At 40.2% G+C, this 19,911-nt stretch overlaps 2 protein-coding genes across 2 annotated transcripts; both read right to left on the reverse strand.

Annotated features, from left to right (window-relative positions):
- Nucleotides 1–756: 756 nt before the first annotated feature.
- On the reverse strand, nucleotides 757–3,945 carry LOC307252311 (intelectin-like; the record flags this gene model as incomplete). Its single annotated transcript, XM_080029947.1, has 6 exons — nucleotides 757–909; nucleotides 995–1,098; nucleotides 1,369–1,486; nucleotides 1,615–1,773; nucleotides 3,347–3,594; nucleotides 3,771–3,945. The coding sequence occupies 6 exons, from the start codon at nucleotides 3,943–3,945 to the stop codon at nucleotides 757–759; spliced, it is 957 nt and encodes a 318-aa protein (XP_079886073.1).
- Nucleotides 3,946–13,068: 9,123 nt separating this feature from the next.
- On the reverse strand, nucleotides 13,069–17,598 carry chrna9a (cholinergic receptor, nicotinic, alpha 9a; the record flags this gene model as incomplete). The annotated part of the gene is made up of 7 exons (XM_080030236.1): nucleotides 13,069–13,239; nucleotides 13,350–13,957; nucleotides 14,383–14,734; nucleotides 15,569–15,746; nucleotides 16,021–16,175; nucleotides 17,320–17,465; nucleotides 17,553–17,598. The coding sequence occupies 7 exons, from the start codon at nucleotides 17,596–17,598 to the stop codon at nucleotides 13,069–13,071; spliced, it is 1,656 nt and encodes a 551-aa protein (XP_079886362.1).
- Nucleotides 17,599–19,911: the final 2,313 nt, after the last annotated feature.

Raw genomic sequence — 19,911 nt, forward strand, 5'->3', positions numbered from 1 at the left:
TGTAGGCACTACTTTTTGCCTGCCATTGGCTTAGGAACTGTCATAAATTATCCACATGAATTACAGGGCCAAGGGCTAGTATTAGCTGACAAAATCTAATATTCAAAACAGCATCATTTAAATAGTCTAGTGATCGTGGTGTAGTGGTTAGAGCGCCCCCATAGAGGCTCAGTCAGTCCCCAGAAGCAGCAGACCATGGGATCGAATCCGGTTGGTGGTCGTTTTCTGAATTACATTCCCCTCTGTGCCCCATTTCTTCTGTCTCTCATAAAGCATAAAAATGCGCAAAAATTATCTTAAAAAAAAGCCCAGCTAAAACTGAGTTTAGGGTTTGGAAATTACTTAAAAAACAAATGAAGAGGTTTTCTCTGTTTTGTTTTACTTCATGTCTGTTGTATTTCCCTCATCAAATCAATGTCTCGCTGATAATTAATACGTTTTTGTTCTTTTTTAAAAAGAAGTGAAGTGTGAATTATTCATTTAAGAATAAAAAGATATATGCAGTATCACAAATGTACAATTTATAGAAGTTCAAAAAAATCATATTTGAAAATGAATTTATTTATTGAGAAATGTTTATCATTCATTTTACAGACATTGACGTTTCAATGACTTGGTAGAAATTCTGTCATATCAAACATTGATGAGTCTGGCAGACGTCCAAGAAAAATTGTCATTTGTCATGTGCAAAGCCGCTTGCAACCTTGACCTTTAACTCCAAGGTCTTCGTCAAGTTCAGTGCTACAAATAGTCCTATCAGCGGTAGAACAGTAAAACAGCAGCCTCAAGCATCTCTTTGGAAGAGCTCCAGCCTTGGTCCATTCCCAGTCTGTCCCAGTCAAATGATGGGAAGTCACCACACTGGTTTGGGTTTCCCTGTGGGAAATATCCACCTCCTCCTATACAGTACTGGAAACATACAAAACAATGTGATCAGTACACTACGTTGACTGACTGACAAACAGAAGAAGTGTGGTGATGGATTCAAACTTACATGTTCAGTGTGGCATCCGGTTGGCTTGACCCCAGAGCAGATAGCCATGGCTGCACGTTCATTGTTTATTGGTCTGAATGTGATGAAACCTGGTTCAAACTCCGCTATCATATGAACAGAAAAAAAACCTTGATTACAGCAGGATGAATTTGGTCTAGTTACGGTCATTTCTGTCATTTCATAATTGAAATAAAACCTTAAACCTTGACATTTTTTGGAAATAGCTCCTAAATTTGTGGTACGTTTATAGAGAACACTTTTTTAAAATCTGACAAAATTAGTATAAGATATTTGAATTGGGCATTCCAGATTAATGTCAATTCATTATTGTGAAACATCTTTTTATTATCACTTTCTCTACATGAGGTTTTTACCTCTTGAGTTTGGTCCATAAAACATTCTGGTGGACTCCCTGTCTCCATGGTCATACACAATAGGAATAGCTGGCCCTCTGTTGCTACAAGAACCAATGTTGTATCTCACTGGATGTTGCTGAAAGAATGGTACAATTTAAGTGCACAGACCTTCAGGCTTGCTTGGGTATTTAATTAGTCTAGTATTTTTAAATGTAACCATTTGTTACCAGCTTATAATTCAACATAAATACACAACTAAGTTACCTTGAAGAGCTGAAGGAGGTTCCCTCCGTACAGGCGGAGGAAGCGGTTGTTAGTGTGGTAGCGGAGGATGGCTGCTAGGTTCCAGTGATCCAGTGGGAAGTTGTTAGGAACATGCCACACGGACATGTCTTCAGCGTATATATCATAGTAACCTGGATTCTGTGAAAGTGTACACACTTTTTTCATGATTCTAATTGTGGTTAATATAACATTGCACTTATTTTGTGTCCTGGTTCTAATTTTGTTTCACATTGAACTTATTTTGCATAGCTTCAACATGAGGTGGAATTGCTAAAAAAAAAATGTCCAACTAAGTGTGATTTGGATCCCATCTCAGTTGTTTGCCGACTCAAACAGACAGTGTTGAGTGTTCTGACTTGAGACTTGAGAATACATTTCTGACTTTTATTGACTGATAAAATGATTATGTTAATTTTGGAATTAATAGTATGAAGTCCAATCGATGTAGTAGTGCCTGGCTGTGTTGTTCTATGTATTAAACATTTTAATTCAAATTTTAAAGCCACTACGAGTAACATTTAAATATCTTTTAAACAGCATCATGTTTCCTCTGATAATCATAAATTACCTTTAACAGCAAACGAGACCATCAGTGCAAAGAAATCCGTTTTTATATCGTTTTTATTACTGCATTTGGTCTGGTCGCACACCCAGTCCGATTTTCGGTTCACGCGTGCATGCTCTATGGTCACATATTCGTATTGGTCGCAGATTTCAGTGTAGCGCAGCAACGCGATTTGAGAAACCTATCCCTCCAGGTGAGGGAAGGGGAGCGGGAGCCTTGTTTGAGACAGTTATTTGTCGTCATAATGAATGATAACAGGGCTGAACCATCAAAGAAAAAAAAGAAAATGCAATGAAGAAAAGCTAAAAGGGAGAGTGATAGACGGGAGGGAGGAGGGCGTTGCCAAGCAACGTGTACACAATTTCACGGGAGAGAACTAGTCCTGCAGTGTTTACCCTAAATGAATGAGCGGTACTAAAACAAAGTTTACTTTGCTTCACCATCATCAGATGACCATTATTCATCTGAAATAGTCATTATTTACAACAACATAAACACATTACCTCATCGTGATCCATACAAACTACCGTCTCTCGTTCATTCGTTTTCTGTGAGGACACGGAATCTTTCAGCTCTGTGCGAGTGGTTAGCGAACCTGCATCAACTCATTGCAATCAGTTGTGTGTGGCACTGACAGGCATTATTTGATGCAGAGTCACTAACCACTCTCAAGGAGCCAAATAGTGTCCGGTGCCCTCACACTTTCAACACACGGACATGCACTATATTGCGTCCTAATCATTTGACACTCGCACGGTCGGCACGCGCTAGAAAACAGCTTTATGACAGCTGGCGTCGTAAAAATACTACCGCTTTTGTCCAAAGGGGCCGCCAACTGACAGAGTTACTCGTAGTGGCTTTAAGTATAAAAAAAATTGTATAAAGTCCTTTATACTATTACCATCAGTAATTAAACTTTAAGTAACATTTCAAAGGCTCTGACAGCCAGAGAGGGAAATAATTGTAAATAGTTTTCCCCTCTGGATGAAAACGCATGGGAAAAACATTCATGTGATGTCCCTTCAATAATCAAAAATATTGGAATGTTGTTGGAAAAAATCCTAATATGAGATCCGATTCAGAAATGTGTGTCAATGGCCCACAAGAGAGACTTCATTTGTGTGTGGCATGTCTGTGATGAAGTACCTTGAAATCATCTGAGGTAGCACCCTCTGCTGTTCCAAAGGTGTTTCTGTTGGACCAGTTCCCGTCTCCATCTGGCAGGTTAGCGTTGTTGCCCTGTTGGCTCGACCAGCAGTCGCCCAATGTGCACTTTCCATAAACGCTGTTCTCATGGACGCTCGCCACCAACGTCCAGCCGCCTCCCGCAGTGGTCATATCACAGAAAGTCTGATAGACCATGCCATTAGCAGTGGTCAGGTAGTACAACCCATCTGAAATTTGAAAGTAAATGTTATTGAGAGATAATAATCACATTTATTTTCATTTGTTGGAAATAATAGTTTATTTGTACGCCCTATATTTGTTCAAAACATGTGCTTGATGCTATTTCAACAGTAGAATTACCTGTGTTCAATGTGAGATGATTGCATTAAGAACATCTCCTCACCTTCTCGTTCATCATATCTGTCCATGATCTCTTTACAGCTCCTTGCAACATAACTGGATCTGTTGCTCAGTTTCTCCAAATGTTGGAAGCTTGTCCTGGTGAAGTTCTGAATCCTCTCCTCCAACAAGATGGCTTTTGTTTGGGGAAGCTCTTCATTTAATAAAATTAAAACCATGTTTAAAAATATATGAAAGTTACATAGCATTGATGTATGGGAGGAAAGTACAGTGCATGAGCATATGTCTTGAATGTATGTGTTGTATTTTACCTTTTTGTGAAGGAGCAGTTGTAAAGGAAGCATTTGACACAAACACCAGAACCACCAAAAACGAAAGTATATGGTACAACATGACTGAAAAAAAAACATATTAAATGCATTTAAACATTAAAGAAGCATATCTACACCTTTTAGTGCAGAGCATGCAGTACACACATAAAGCATCTCAAATAAATCGATCTACCAAAGTCAGACATTTTTGAGTGGTTTGAGAAGAAAACTTTCCGATTGAAGACAGGTTTATGAACCAGATTCATGTTTCTTCACCCATAATTTGGAAATATAAAGTAAGATATGGAGACAAGAACATTTATCCACAAAACTAGGTACATTAAGTCTGAACAGCACTTCAATACTAAGCCAAATCCCCATCCCCAGTGCACCTTTTTTTGTAACAAAATATATACAGTATGTCCTACCAGTGTTGATCGCTTTAAGATTTGTTGTGGTAAATTCTAGATCCTCACAACTATATATATCCTTGCACACGAGTCTCTGTTAACATTCGCAAGTGGCTCAAGGTACAAATTGGTTAATATTTACACAATATGTGTTTTATTATTTACTGAAACAGCACTCAGACAAGGAAACATTCAGTGAAAATAAAATAAAAATGCAGTCATAATGATCCCAAAGGTCTTCTATTCTCTGTTCTGATGCATTGTGTCATAAAACTGTAGGCACTACATATGAAGACTCAATCAAAGCCAATCAGTGCCACACACACCTGATTGCAGTGAGTTGATTCACTCACCACTCTCACAGAGCCGAAAGATTCCAAAAGATTGAGTGCCCTCACACCCTCTTCTTATGGCTACTTCCAGCAGGATAATGAACCATGTCACAATGCTCAAATCTCAAACTGTCTTTTTGAACATGACTGTATTCCGATGGCCTGCACAGTCACCAGATCTCAACCCTGTCGAGCCCCTTTGGGATGTGGTGGAATGAGAGATTTGCATCATGGATGTGCATCCCCCAGATCTGCAGTAACTGCGTGATGTTATTATGTCAATATGGACAAAAACCTTATGAATGTTTCCAACACCTTGTTGAATGTATGACACGAAGAATTAAGGCAGTTCGGATGCGAAAGGAGGACCAATCCGTTACTAGAAAGGTGTACCTAATAAAGTGGCCAGTGAGAGTATATCCTTTTGCACCAGTCTCCGTTGAGATTTGCAAGTACAAAGATGTACTCAATATATATTGTATTGTTTACCAAAACAGCACTCAGATAAGGAAACATTCATCGAAAATATATAATAAAACACAATCATTATGATCCTAAAGGTCTTCTGTTATCTTGTTCTGATACAGTGAGTCATAAAACATCCTGTTGCCACTTATTTTTTGACACCCATTGGCTTAAAAACTCTCGTAAACTACGGTATATGAATTACAGGGACAAGGGTTACTGGAAGCTGACAAAATCTATGTCTGTTAGTTTGCACTTACACTAAAAGGTCAGAGTAAGTGCAAACTTACATATTGATCAACCCATCGTGAACTACGCATAACTGAATACACTCTTCCTCCAAACAGTGTGGTCCTAGATAATTCTTATTTGTCATGTGCAAGCTGCTTGCAACCTGGACCTTTAACTGCAAGTCACAATGAACTTTAGTGACTTTTCAATCTTTTTCGCTCAGTCGAAAGTTTACAACAGAAATGAAGGCACACAGAAGGAAGTTCAGAGTGCCACAATCTAAATAGCTAAAGACACTCTGAAGTGAAAAAGTCTCAAAATGTTCAATATTTGATTTGGCTATGCAGTTTATATCTCCCTCTGATGGCTTGCAACGTAATGACTAGGAACTCTTTTACACAGAAACAAAAGGCTTGTTTTTCTGTAACATGAGACATGTGGTACCAGAGAGCTATAAAAATGAACTTGAGTCAACCTGAGCTAACCTAATCTGACATCTAAATAGCTTAAAATAGGAGTGTTGACTTGACAGACCTGCCATACTATAGTCATGAGATACAAATAGTCCAGTCAGCGGCCTCAATCATCTCTTGGGAGGAGCTCCAGCCTTGTGACCTTCCCAGTCTCCGTCCCAGTCAAATGATGGAAAGTCCCCACACCGGTCAGGGTAGAAATATCCACCTCCTTCCATACAGTACAAGAGACAAACATAACAACAGGATTATAACACTGCGTATCATTTCCTGTTTTGACACACTGATCAACCGCAGAAGTATGATGAAAGATTCAAATTTGCGTGTTCACTAGTGCGTCCAGTAATTCCTGGATTATAACAGGATGAATGTGGTCTAGTTCTGTATTGTCTTAACCATTTTCTAATTCAAGGATAACCTTTAACCTTGAAAGTGAATTTAATATTTTTAACACTATCTATTCTTGTATGGTATTAAATATTTCTTGGTAAATGTGATCAATTTAGTATTACACATTAATCGCCCCAGGTGCCAATCCAGATTATCAGTCCATTAAATTAAAAAGGCTCCATTCTCATAAACAATGGCAAAAGCTGGTCCTCAGATGCTGCACGCGACATTAAGGGGCATAGACCTGAAGGTTTGCTGATGTAGGTTAGTTAATGATTTTTTATTTTATCATTATTATTATCTTATACCGTGGCCTCAATTCTGATTGGCTGGAATGTGCTGACACACTTCAAGTAACCGGGCAATATATCACACACCTTTTTTGTCTGTTTTTTGATTTTTGATTTATTTAACAATCAATCAACCATCAAAGTTGCAGGTGTAGGCCTACATAATATTCAAGACTGAGCCAGTGAACATAAAAGGAAATTACGCTTTGAATAAACAGAAAAACACACAAAGCAGTGTAAGTAGGATCAATCAATCAATCAATCAATCAATCAATCAATCAACTTTATTCGAGGGACTCAAGGTCCATTTAAAAGACATACAACATACACGTTAAAAAAGACAACCATACCAATGTTTCCACATGGAAGACTGGTACCGCACAACACTGAGCCTAGGATTAGTCAGCAGCATTATTATAAAGTTGGGAGAATCATTCAGTCGACAGATACATTTATACATCATAATTCTTAAAAGAGCATGAAAAGTGTGAACACCTACATTACAGAACATTTCACTTGCACTGCACCACCTTGTTTTTTTTAGCAATATCAGTAAGATAAACCATACATTTTGCTCTGTGACTTTCTCTCTCTCTCTCTGATCTATTTTTAGAGGTTAGAAGGACGATGTGAGAGTGGGGTGGCAGGTTCCCTGACGCCTTGCACTAATAATTCAACTGCTTTACGCAGCAGCATGAACGAGAACAGGGAGCCAGCTGTGCACCCCTGTGGCCGTCTGCTGGCAATATTTACCTCTTAGTAATAAAGTCAAGTCCGCTTTATATATAGCGCAATATCACAATGTACAGTTTGCCTCTGGGTTGTACAGTCCATACAGCATATGGCGCCTGTTATCCTCAGACTGTCGATTCAGAAAAAAGGTAAAACTTCCCCCTACAAAAACCTTTAACAGGGAAAAAGTGCGAGAAATCAGAGGAAGAGCAGCAGAGGAGGTTACCCTTCTCCTTGGATGGACTGACATGCAATAGTTGGTAGATAACATCAAACATTTGTTACATTTAAATATGGATCAGTGTGAACCTCTGTAGCTTTATAAGTGACATTTTAAAGATTTAATTGTATGACTTGATATTATCCAAAATTACTATTGGGTCGGAAAAACCTGTGTTCTCAAGAAAGAGGAACCCTGCACATTAATATCAGTAAAAGTGAGATATGCATATTTAAATTATATAAATTAATATTTAAAAGGGGAAAAGTCTGTCTTTCTGGCTTTCTCTCATGTCTATCTGTCCACCTGCGCCTTATACTCCCCTAAAACATTTTTGCATAGAACCCAGGCTACTTAGCTGTTTGGCCAAAAATATAAATTTATACAGTGCATTTTCAGTGTCTGAGAGCAATGCATATCATGACCATTGCTAGGTGAAGGGGATTATTGTTCTATTACATCTTATTTAAGGTTTCCCTGTAACCTTTTTCTGAACATGCATTTTTTCCTGACCCTAAAATCTCTATATTTCTAATACGTGTATTTTATACATTGATCACACAGACAGACAAACACACACACACACACACACACACACACACACAGAGATTCAATGACCTAAATACACGCTCTCATAAATAAAACACATGCACACACACACACACAGTGTTCACTTCTCAGGCTTGCCCTCAGCGTTTTTCAACACAAAGGATATAAAGGATTGCATTATGTTCTTGGAGCTTATGTTGTTGAAGACGCAGTACCTTCCCCCACAGCAAGCCACCAGCTCCACCAGATCCCTGCACCCATCTATCACACAGTGCTTCACCAATCTCCCTTCTTCCAGAAGGTCTCCATGGGTAAAAACCACCACGCAGAAGGTCAAACCGTTGGAACCTATTGCCTGTTTAATCTGCCGCACTACTTCCTTCTCCTCCGGGGTAAACCTCCCGATCTGAATAACAAGAAGGAAGACATGGGGCCCGGGGTAAAGGAGGCTTACACTCCTCCTCAACTCCCTCTGCACCTCCTGCGCAGTCTGATGAGTATCCAGCAGACCCGGAGTGTCCAGGATGGTCAGGGACCTCCCACGAACCTCTCCAGTGACCCTGCGACAACGATAAGTGACAGAGGAGCTGCCGATCCTTGAGTCAAAGACCTTACGGCCCAAGATGGAGTTGGCGGTGGAGCTTTTTCCACTGCCAGTCTTCCCCAGCAAAACCAGTCTGATCTCAGTGGAGGGAGCTGGCTGCTTCCTGCCTGAATAGACAACCAGGGAGAATGGTTAGGTTCAAAAGAAAGAGGGAGAGAGAGAGAAAGTCAAAGAGAGAGAAAGAAAGAAAGAAAGAAAAAAATAATTTACCTGCACGGCTGATGGAAGAAAGCTGCTTGCTAATGGTTGACATGTTGTTTCTGGTCACTTGCCAGAATACATTGAGACCAAAAGAGAAAAGTACACTTATATAGATCCCAACAGCCTATGACATGTCATACCCCTCTGAACTCTAACCTTCTCTATCACCTCATCAGTCTGGAGATGTACTGGTGGCCCATTGTCTGCCTTTGGATCACTCAGCGCAGCAGATATTATCTGAGAATAAACACACCAGCAAGAGGTCATGGTCCAGCTGAGGCAATGATCCTGGAAATGCAGGCTGATATACTACAGGCCCATATGATTTGTTTCTGAATAAGTAAGGCTCAGAGGGATGAAAGTCCAACATGGACCAATCAAATGATCATATTCTCCTTCTGTTAAAAATTAGTGATTAGTTGTTGTTTTGGTACCAGGAATCAATAAGCCTGCTCATTTCCGATCAAAGCCTGAGGTCTAGACTACAAGTCTACAGCAGTGCTAGCAGCTCTGTGTGCTACATGCTAATGCCAACATGTTCACAGTGACAATGCTAACATGATGATGTTTAGACATTATAATGTTCCCCTTCTTAGTTTAGTGTGTTACCATGCAACATTAACTTATGAAAACTATTGCTGAGGCTAATGGGTATGTCAGGTATTTGACCATAAATCAGAGTACTGGGCAAAAATACAGTTTGACCTGATTATGATGATGCTATAGCCTATATAAAGTCAGAGGATCATAAGTGGTTTACTAAGGGCAACACAATGGTGTTAAGCCTATAAAATGTCATGGCAATCAATAGCAGTTTGGGGCGATATTTCAGTCTGGACCAAAAGTAGTTGGACAGACCTCCCTGTAGCCATGCCACTAACATAGATAAAATGTGTCCTGGTATTGGTAGTGCATCCCTAGAAGAGATGAAATTGTCTGCAATTAATGCACTCTTTCATTCTCTTCATATGGTGCTGTTTTTTGTGATTCAATACAGCAGCTTATATATATATACAGTGTTTGTTTATTCTCTCCACCAGCCAGAGGCAGAGGGTGATCTATCTGATCGGGTCACTTGTTCAGATAAGTTATTGACCCATGATGATATGGTGCTGGGACTCAAACTGTCTGATGTTGACTCTTTTGTGCAACAGACTCAAGAGCCTGCAATACAGTCATATGAAAAAGTTTGGGAACCCCTCTCAGCCGGCATTATAATTGACTCTGCTTTCACACAAAAAAGATAAAAGTGGTATGTCTTTCATTTACCAGGAACAGCTAAGTACTGGGATGTTTTCCAAACAAAGATTTTTTGAAAAGCAGCATTTAGTTTTATGAAATAAAATAAAATGTGAAAAACTGGCTGTGCAAAAATATGGGTACCCTTGTGGTCTTGCTGATTTTAATGCATGTAACAGCATGTAAAACTGAGGACTTTAAACACAACATTGGTTGGATTATGTTGTTAAGCCTTGAACCTCATATAAAGGTCTGTTTAATCACGATAAAAGGTATTTTAGGTGCCTAAATACAAGTTCCACTTCTCTTTGACTCTCTGCAGAAGTGAGACAGAATGCGATCATCAAAACAGCTCCCAAAAGATCTTAAAAACAAAGATTATTCATTGTCATGGTTTAGCGGAAGGCTACAAGAAGCTTTCCCAAAGGTTTCAATTGTCAATTTCTACTGTAAGGAACGTTGTCAGGGAATGGAAGGACACAGGCACAGTTGCAGTTAAACCCAGGTCTAGCAGACCAAGAAAAGTACAAGAGCGGCATATGCGGCGGATTGTGAGAATGGTTGCACACAACCCAAAGATCACCTCCAAAGACCTGCAAGAACATCTGGCTGCAGATTGTGTATCTGTACATGGTTCAACAAATCAGTGCAATTTGCACCAAAACATCTGTATGGCCGGGTGATGAGAAGGAAGCCCTTTCTGCGCCCATGCCACAGATACAGTTGCATGGAGTATGCAAAAGCTCATTTAGACAAGCCAGCTTCATATTGGAAGAAAATGCTTTGGACTGATGAGACAAAAATTAAGTTATTTGATCTTTATAAAAAGCATATGTTTTGGTGCAAATTGCGCTGAATTGTTGAACGATGTACAGATACACAATCTGCAGCCAGATGTTCTTGCAGGTCTTTGGAGGTGATCTGTGGGTTGTGTGCAACCATTCTCACAATCCTCCACCTATACCGCTCCTGTTTTTTTCTTGGTCTGCCATGCCTGGGTTTAACTGCCACTATGCCTGTGTCCTTCCATTTCCTGACAACGTTCCCTACAGTCGAAATTGACAATTGAAACCTTTGGGAAAGCTTCTTGTAGCCTTCCCCTAAACCATGACAATGAACAATCTTTGTTTTTCAGATCTTTTGGGAGCTGTTTTGATGATCCCATTCTGTCTCACTTCAGCAGAGAGTCAAAGAGAAGTGCAACTTGCATTTAGGCACCTAAAATACATTTTCTCATGATTAAACAGACATTTATATGAGGTTCAAGGCTTAACAACATAATCCAACCAACTTTGTGTTTAAAGTCATCAGTTTTACATGCTGTTACAGGCATTAAAATCAACAAAACCACAAGGGTTCCTATATTTTTGCACAGCCAGTTTTTCACATTTTATTTTATTTCATACAACCAAATACTGCTTTTCAAAAAATCTTTGTTTGGAAAACATCCCAGTACTTAGCTGTTCCTGGTAAATTAAAGACATACCACTTTTATATTTTTTTTGTGAAAGCAGAGTCAATTATAACGCCGGCTGAGAGGGGTTCCCAAACTTTTTCATATGACTGTATCATTAATCAAGAGTCGATATTAAATTAATTCTTAAAAAAAAAAAAAAAATCCTTTTGTAACTTCTATTAGGCTAGTGTTATTTTTTTGTTACTCTGTTGATTTAATCTATCCACTCCAATTCATTGTTTCATCAGTGAAGGTATGAACATGCTGTTAAAGCAGTGGGCCTAACCAACTTTGTCCTGCAGAATAAAAATTATACAGCCCATTTATAGGATCTGATGATCATATAATTTATCTATTAGGCGCTTTCTAGATAAATGTAAATAAAATGTACTGTACTGTCACTTTGTCCTGTCATTCATTCAGAAATGCATTCATCCATAATAGTCAGTCGGTAACTGAATCCTCTATGTTTGTAGTCGAACTGCCCTCTAGAGGCTCTTGGGGGAATGGGAATGTACACAGACCCTGAAGAAGGCTCATTTCTGAACTTAGTGTCCCTGAAAAGATTGATCGGTCCAATCTAACCTTCTGGCCACCTTAATGTATGTGTTCATCTGTATAGCTATTAATGCTTGATGATCATGATCACTTGTGTATGTAAAACCAGTAATTTTACAGAAAATGTATTAATTGTATATTCCAGTAGAACCAAAACAAACAGAAGTTGACGGTTTTGTAAAATGTACATACATTAGATGTGTACCATAATGCAAACTGATAGGAGAATGAGCAAAAACAACATTTTAAAGTTTTATTTTTTCCTGGACCAATGAGCCAAGGGTACAGTACTTCACTGTTCAAACTCTGGAGGTAGCTTAAAGGTCTGAATGTACTGCATTAAAAAGTGAGGGATCAATGTAAAGATGATCAGTACATTAAACAACATGGGATTTTACCTATTTAAGATTATAAATAAGTTTGCTTCATGAGTGCTTGATATTATTCTGCTGGCACTCTCAATGTAACTCTGGTTGCCTAGAACACAATAGCGATACCTATAGCTGGATGTCAGCTCATCAATAATGGAGAGTCCATGCATGTTCAAGGTGTAGATTGTCCTACCGCTTCACTTCGCCGTTCCACATGCAACCACGTTGACTAATCGAGAGGCCTCAATTCAATTTGGTTTGTGTGGTTAAATGGGTGACTTGTGTGCAGTCAACTTGTCCTTTTTATGTCAAAGCAGAAAACAACAATGAACTTACAGAAACACACACACACACACACACACACATACTCACACAACACAATACTGACAATAAAATGCAATTTCTGTGTAGGCAAAAACATCACAGTAAAAATGAGGCGACTCCTGAGCAACTCTGAGGTCCAAAAATGTAGGAGGATGAATGTTATAGTCAAGATGATAAGGGATCTGTCAGGATGCCTTGGCGATGATGAGGATGCTCATGAGGAAGACCATGACAAAGAAGATCCACATGAAAAACCTATCCATCACCTTGGCGACCTTCTTCCACTCTGCTGCCTTGACACAGGTAGCTCTCTGCTCACGGAAGCAGTTGGCGATGAACTGGATGTTATTCACCACCTGTGGGAAGAGACAGATAAGATGAACCAAAGCAAAGGGCTTTGAAGAAACTGTTAAGAAGAGGAGGAGTTATTAGATACAAACGTAAAAAGCGTGCTGCAGTTAAGCACCTGTTTATGTTGGACGCAGGGGCAGCAGCAGTGACAGGCTGGGACTAGTTTTTCCTCCGTGGGATAGAGGAGCTGCTCCTTCGGTCCTCCGTTCAGGTGCTGGAGGTTTCGTGGATGAGCGGGTACCTGGTAGTCCAGTTCGTCCCTCACAATGTGGTGGTAGCGCTGGGTGTGCTCTCGCTTGGCCTCGCCCCGCTCTAGTCCAGAGGGGTGGTTGTAATGGTTGTTGTATTGGTGCTGCCTGCTGTTGCCATTGGCGTTGCCGTTGGCCTGGCTCTTGTGAGGCTTGTCGTGATGGTGCCCGCTGTGGCCGTTCCTGTACTTGTACGGGTCCCCGTCATGATGGGGGATGCCGTGGTCGTCGTGGTAACCGGCCATGTCGCTCATGGGTTCCTCTGGGTACAGCGGCGTCCTCTCGCTCTCCGGAGTAGTGCAGTTCTCCCCCACCTCGTAGACGAAGAAGATTTTGGACATGTAGTCTATGATGAGCACCTTGGCCCAATGGGGGACCGGCTTGGCCTCAGCACCACAGAAGTGAATGTTCATGATGAAGATGGTGAGAGAGGTGGAGGCTGTGATCATGGTCATGGTGGCAATGTAGTACTTCCCTAGAGGAGAGGGGCAGCAAAGAAAAGGACAGATGTATGAAGGGGAAATAGGCTTGTCGACATGCACCACAGTAACCCTAATTTGTGGACTACAAGGTTCAACATTCTTGTATAAGTTTCTCACATCATCAGCAATGGTCTGAAGAGACAATCCAGGGAAATCTGATGGCCCAGATATACAGTTTATTTGTAAATATTCATATCAGCCTATTTAATACAATTGTATCATAGGGGCTTGATTGGGTTTTATATTGAAGCAAATTTCTGCCAAAGTGATGACATAACAAGTTAAGGTTTGATTAAGCCTACTAAATCCGGACTTACCATCTCCTGATGTTGACTTATTTTGGATGATCGGTACCTTCACTCTTTTCCTATGTAAATTTGTATTTCAATAGTTTCAACAATGACCCAAAACCTCATACCTATATAAGGCATGCTCTCTGCGGGAGGCATGCTTTCGGCCACCAACAACTGGAACACAGTGAGCGCCAGCAGCACCGTCACCCCGAGAGAAACCTTCTCCCCGGAGTCAGCAGGCAGGTAGAAGCCCAGCGGAGCCAGGAAGGAGATGAGGAAGCAGGGCAGGAGCAAGTTGAAGATGTAGAAAGAGGAGCGTCGCTTCAGGAGCAGGGTGTAGGTGATATCTGTGTAAGGGTCCGAGCAGCAGCCGTACATCATGACGTTTCTGACTGCCGGCATGCCGTGACACTCCCACTCCACGTTCTCCACAAAGTCAGACAGGTCGCCGCTGTCCATGGTCAAACTGATGTCCACCTATGTAGATGGTACACATGAACTCAGTAAAAGTTGTGGGTATTCTTAAATATAATTTTTTTTTTAAGTTAGAAAACACAAGTCATTCATTCTTCCCGTGACCCTTTCAAGGTCAGAGGAACTGGACCTTTGACTTTAGGCATGAGGCTGGTACACTAAACATACTCATTAACATGGCTACTAACATGGATAAACAGACTCGTACTGTATCAGTACTCTGGAGTTTCCGTTCCACCAAAGCAACAACAATGAAACCAACAAATTCGTAAGAAAACACAACATACAAAAAATTCTTGCTCTGTCATCCTCCTTTAAGTAGCCTATCTGATACCCTGATTTATAAAATATGAGGTAAGACAGAAAATATGTGAAAATGTGGGTTCTTTGTCATTTGGAGGAACCAACACCTAATTGCTTCCTTGTCTATTAGTGCTCTTCTTGAAATACCTAGTTAGTGACTGTCTTAAACCTGCAATAACTGACTTTTAAACCACCAGTTGGGGGAATCAGAAAGGTTTGAGCATTGACATATTATTAACTTTTAAACGGCAAACTTATTATCAAACAGTTACACATTATCTTTCATTATGATTCATGTTTCTGGACAACTGATAAGGTAACTGCAATAATAACTCTCTTTTTAGCTCCTGAGGGAAATAAGTGTTTGCCTGCTGTATAAACAATGGGCCAAAACTTGCTCCGTAAAATCGAGGGCTGCTTCAGTTTGAGGTGATAATTTTGTAAGTTTATCTTTATTTACACAGCAATAACAATAGGCCGTCTTTTACCCATGATGTGAGCTGATAGGAGGTGTGATCCTCCCCTTAAACACACCTGATTTCCATTGTAAGTCCAGGAGCCAAAGGTAAGTTTGCACTGCTGCCAATCAAAGGGGAAATAGGAGACGTCCACCACGCATGTGCTCTTTGTGATCGCTGGAGAGTCCCAGACGATTTCTCCGTTGTACCGCAGCTTAACATTAGTGCTGGATGCACCTGACTCCTCATCTGCTCTACACAGATACACAGAGAAAACCATACATTTCTAGATGCACGTGCTCAATCAGATACACCCACTGATGTGTTGTAGGTTAACCGTGAACTCCAGGTGCTGTTTGCCATCAGATAAATATTACTAAAGTGTGAATAGAAATATGTAAATATCTGCATATTGCCCAAATGGTGTTTTATTTTGCCTGCTTTCATGCATATTTTGTCTTCTTAATCCCTTTGCATCTGTCTTTATTTGTTGGTCTTCTCCTTATATATCTGTCTCTTGCCACTGACTTGTTGTAAAGGACGATGTCCGGCTTCCAAACCAGTTCGCTGGGGATGTTGATCATCTCAAGGTCGTCATAGTCCTCCTTGTTCCATGTCAGGTAGGCATCATGCCAGACTTGCCTGATCCACAGGTACGTAGTTAGCACCTGGTTCCTCTCATCCTACACACAACACGCATAAACACAAGGCAAGGCAAGTTTATTTATATAGCACAATTCAGACACAAGGCCACTCAAAGTGCTTTACAGGGGCAAGATTAGAATACATAAAACATATTATAAAACATTTAAAAGCGAATAAAAGAAGCAAATAAAATAAAAATTGCAGGCAATACACAGACACACACACACACACACACACACACACACACACACACACACACACACACACACACACACACACACACACACACACATTTAAAGGAGGAGAGGTGTAAAATAAAACTTGTTGCTCCTGAATAACTCATTCACACGGTTGTAATCCGTGCTATACAATGTGATCTCTCAACAGGAACATAAGACTGAAGGCAGTGCTCTTAGTTTGTATGGTATCGGAGCAAAATATTTGTTCTGAAGGTCTTGATTTAGACCCATGCATGGGAAAATTAATGGGACACTCCACTGATTCAATAAGTCAAAAGTCACTTAATTTGTCAGTGGGATAACTACAGAGCACAGGGAAACTGACGCACATGGTCATCTGTGGCTCAAGTGTCATCACCTGGAATGGAGACTGCAAATCTGTAACTGTAAGCTTGAGTTACAAACGTAGGGTTTCAGGTTGGATCAAACAAAACAGACCACCGTCACATAAATGTAATTTTATGTTTGTTTCTATTTTTACTCTTAGTTTATGACTGTTCATTGTTGCACACTAGCCTCGTTAGCATAGCCTTTAGAGAATGCCACCCTGCATTTTACGGCATGCAGTGTGTGAGCATGTGATGAACAAAACCTTTGTAATTGTTGTTCCTTGAACATGTTGCAGTCAGAAGTCAACGATAAATAACTACAATAAAAACAATAGACATTGATCTCTGTCTCCCCCAAAATCTATTATTTGACAACTATATATGTATCCTCTGAATCAGCCACAGGTAAGCCCAGCTTAACAACTCATGTTGTATAGTCAAACAATGGTCAAATCCACATTTTCAGAAGGGACCAAATACATCTTTCAGATCTCTGGAGACATGTATGCATGGATAAATATTCAATATTTTTCCATATAATGTAGTAATCTTTTCTCCATATAGTGTATCTCCAAAGCTATGCCGATACATATTTGAGTTTCCTCTCTACTCACCATATCCTTGATCTGTGACAGGGTGATCTGCAGGGAGACATTGAGGGCTTTGTCTGTGTCCTCTACAGGTCTCAGAGCGTTGGAGTAGTTTTCCATCAAGTCATTCAGAAGTTTACGGGCATAATGGCCCTGAGCACCATGGGACACTGTAGTGGCAAGAGGTTACAACAATACACAAATAGTCGAGGTTTTGCAGAGGCAAGGCTAAACAAACTTGTGTACGCAGAACTGACCTTGCACCAAAAGGCCGATCCAAACCATCAGCGCTGCCTTCCTCATGTTAGACCAGTCACAAGCCGAAGGATCAATTATTCAGCTTAGATGTCGCTGAGACAGTCCCGGTCCAAAGCTGGAGCATCACACTATCTCCATTCTCCCCTGAATGAGCCGAGACCACAGAAAACTCTCGAAAATCTTACATCCTGTCAGAAGCTCTGAATGCTTCGCTGGTTGTCTTTGCAGTTTGCCTCTGTCACTGTCTCTTTGTGTGTGTGTGTGTTTGTGTGTGTGTGTGATCACTGCTCTGGAACAGGACCTGGGGCTATCATTCATACATACACACAGGTACACTGCAGTATCACATATCACACAGGTACTGGAAGAAATGTGATGCCTGCAGCCATGTCCAATTGTGTACATGACCACAACCAGCTGTAGGACACACAGAGCACGCATCCACACTGAACCTTACTACATTACACACCCTAATGACATGTGTCACTCCCACACATACAGTGACACTTTCTGACCAATGCTCAGGTCATTCAATATGAACACACACATGTGTCATGACACGTGATGCGTGGTACGTAGCAATGAACAGATCCTGGATCAGGTTTCCTCCTGTAAATAGAAATCTAACATAAGGACGGTTAAGCAGTACACTGGTTGTAGATCAGTGATAACAGTAGACTCAATCCTAAATAGGTTGCCCAAGCGTTCAGCAACGAGAAACAGAGACCATCTAATTGACCTTTGTAATATGAGCCAGCAGCCGTGACATCTTTAAAGTTTAGAGTAGCTGAACATGTGAATTCACACTTTATTCATGTTGCTGACAGTTTACAGTAATGCATTTATCGAAACGCCAGGACTTTGGTTTCAACGTTGTTTCATCAATGAATAAATAAATTAGCCCAGATTGCGATCATGTAGTCAAGTACAGAACTAAATAAAACTATAAAAAGTAGTAGGGGAGAGTGGCCTAAGTTGTGCAACTTTTCACTCAAAGTGACTTTAAAGTAAGGCCTTGACAGTAAAGTCTCCAACTCAAATATGTACATATATTTCAGGGTGTTGTGCATCCCTGGCAATAAAAACTTTGGATCTGGAATAAAAAGTTGTCTTGATGCACAACTTGCCCCCGGTGTGGTGTAAGTTGTGCGGTTGGAGAGAATACCATGGGGTGAATTGTGCCATTGATATATATCTCATAAAATTGTAATGCAAGACAAATCCATTTGACAATCACTTATTTAAGGTTTATTTAAAGTAAATAAAGTAAATAGTTGACAAAGATTGAAGGACAATTTTCTTAAACAAGGCCTAGCAGATCTAATGGTTTTACCTGCAAAGCTCACAATGACAAAGTCACCATCATCATCTTTCTGGCCATCTGAACTCTCATCAGTGGTGTCGTTAAGTGGAATTGAGATGTCACTCTCTTCTGAGCTACTGTAGACAATCACTTTCTTTTGGTGACCAGCGTATACAGCCATGCCACTGGCACAACTCTCAGAAATGTACTTTGCACTAGTTACTCCATGCTTGTGGAATCAACTGCCACCTGACAAATGTGATTCCCCTACATTTCTGCCTTTAAATCAAGGCTCAAAACCCATATGTACACCCTGGTGTTTCCTCCCCATTAACTATCTTACCTCTGCACTACTATCTGTGTTTATGTGGATGTATGGGCTTTACGTCTTTTATTTTGGTTATTGTTATTTTACCTTCATTGATTACCTACTGAATGCACTATGTACAGCACTTTGGACAGTGCAAACTGTCATAAATGTGCTTTTATAAATACATTTTACTTACTTACTTACTTATAACTCACCCAGGCCCTTTGGCACAAATCACCCCAATCCCAGAAATTTGGATAATAAGCATGATGCAGCAATTTAGGGCCGACATCGTGCTAACTGTATAGACTCAAAATGTAGCATACCAAAGCACTAAAATATGTGTCAAATGTTTTCAAACTTGTCTATAATTGTTCAGACACAATAATCAAAAAACCTTGATCATGGAAATTTTACTTTGAAAGGCAAAACACAGTTTTTTGAGCTTAAATGTGCTTATATCTTATTCCTTGTGTCTCCCTTCTTTACAGGATGAGTCAAATGGATGGCTCTTCTTAAATACGTATGTGGTCACATTTCCAATTTCTTCCACGGTTTTCTAGAAACAAGGGGTGGCACAACTTCCAAAATGCACAACTTAGGCCACTCTCCCCTACTTTTAGAATTAAAAGAAGATGAAAAAATAAAAATAAAAGATAAATATAAATATAAATGGTTAAATTACGAGAAAGACTCTCTTCTTCCTCATCAAGCAGCATACCGTTGCTCACGAAGAACAGCAGAC

The sequence above is a fragment of the Ammodytes marinus genome (assembly GCF_949987685.1).
Source record: "Ammodytes marinus genome assembly, chromosome: 6".
NCBI classification, from domain to species: domain Eukaryota; kingdom Metazoa; phylum Chordata; class Actinopteri; order Uranoscopiformes; family Ammodytidae; genus Ammodytes; species Ammodytes marinus.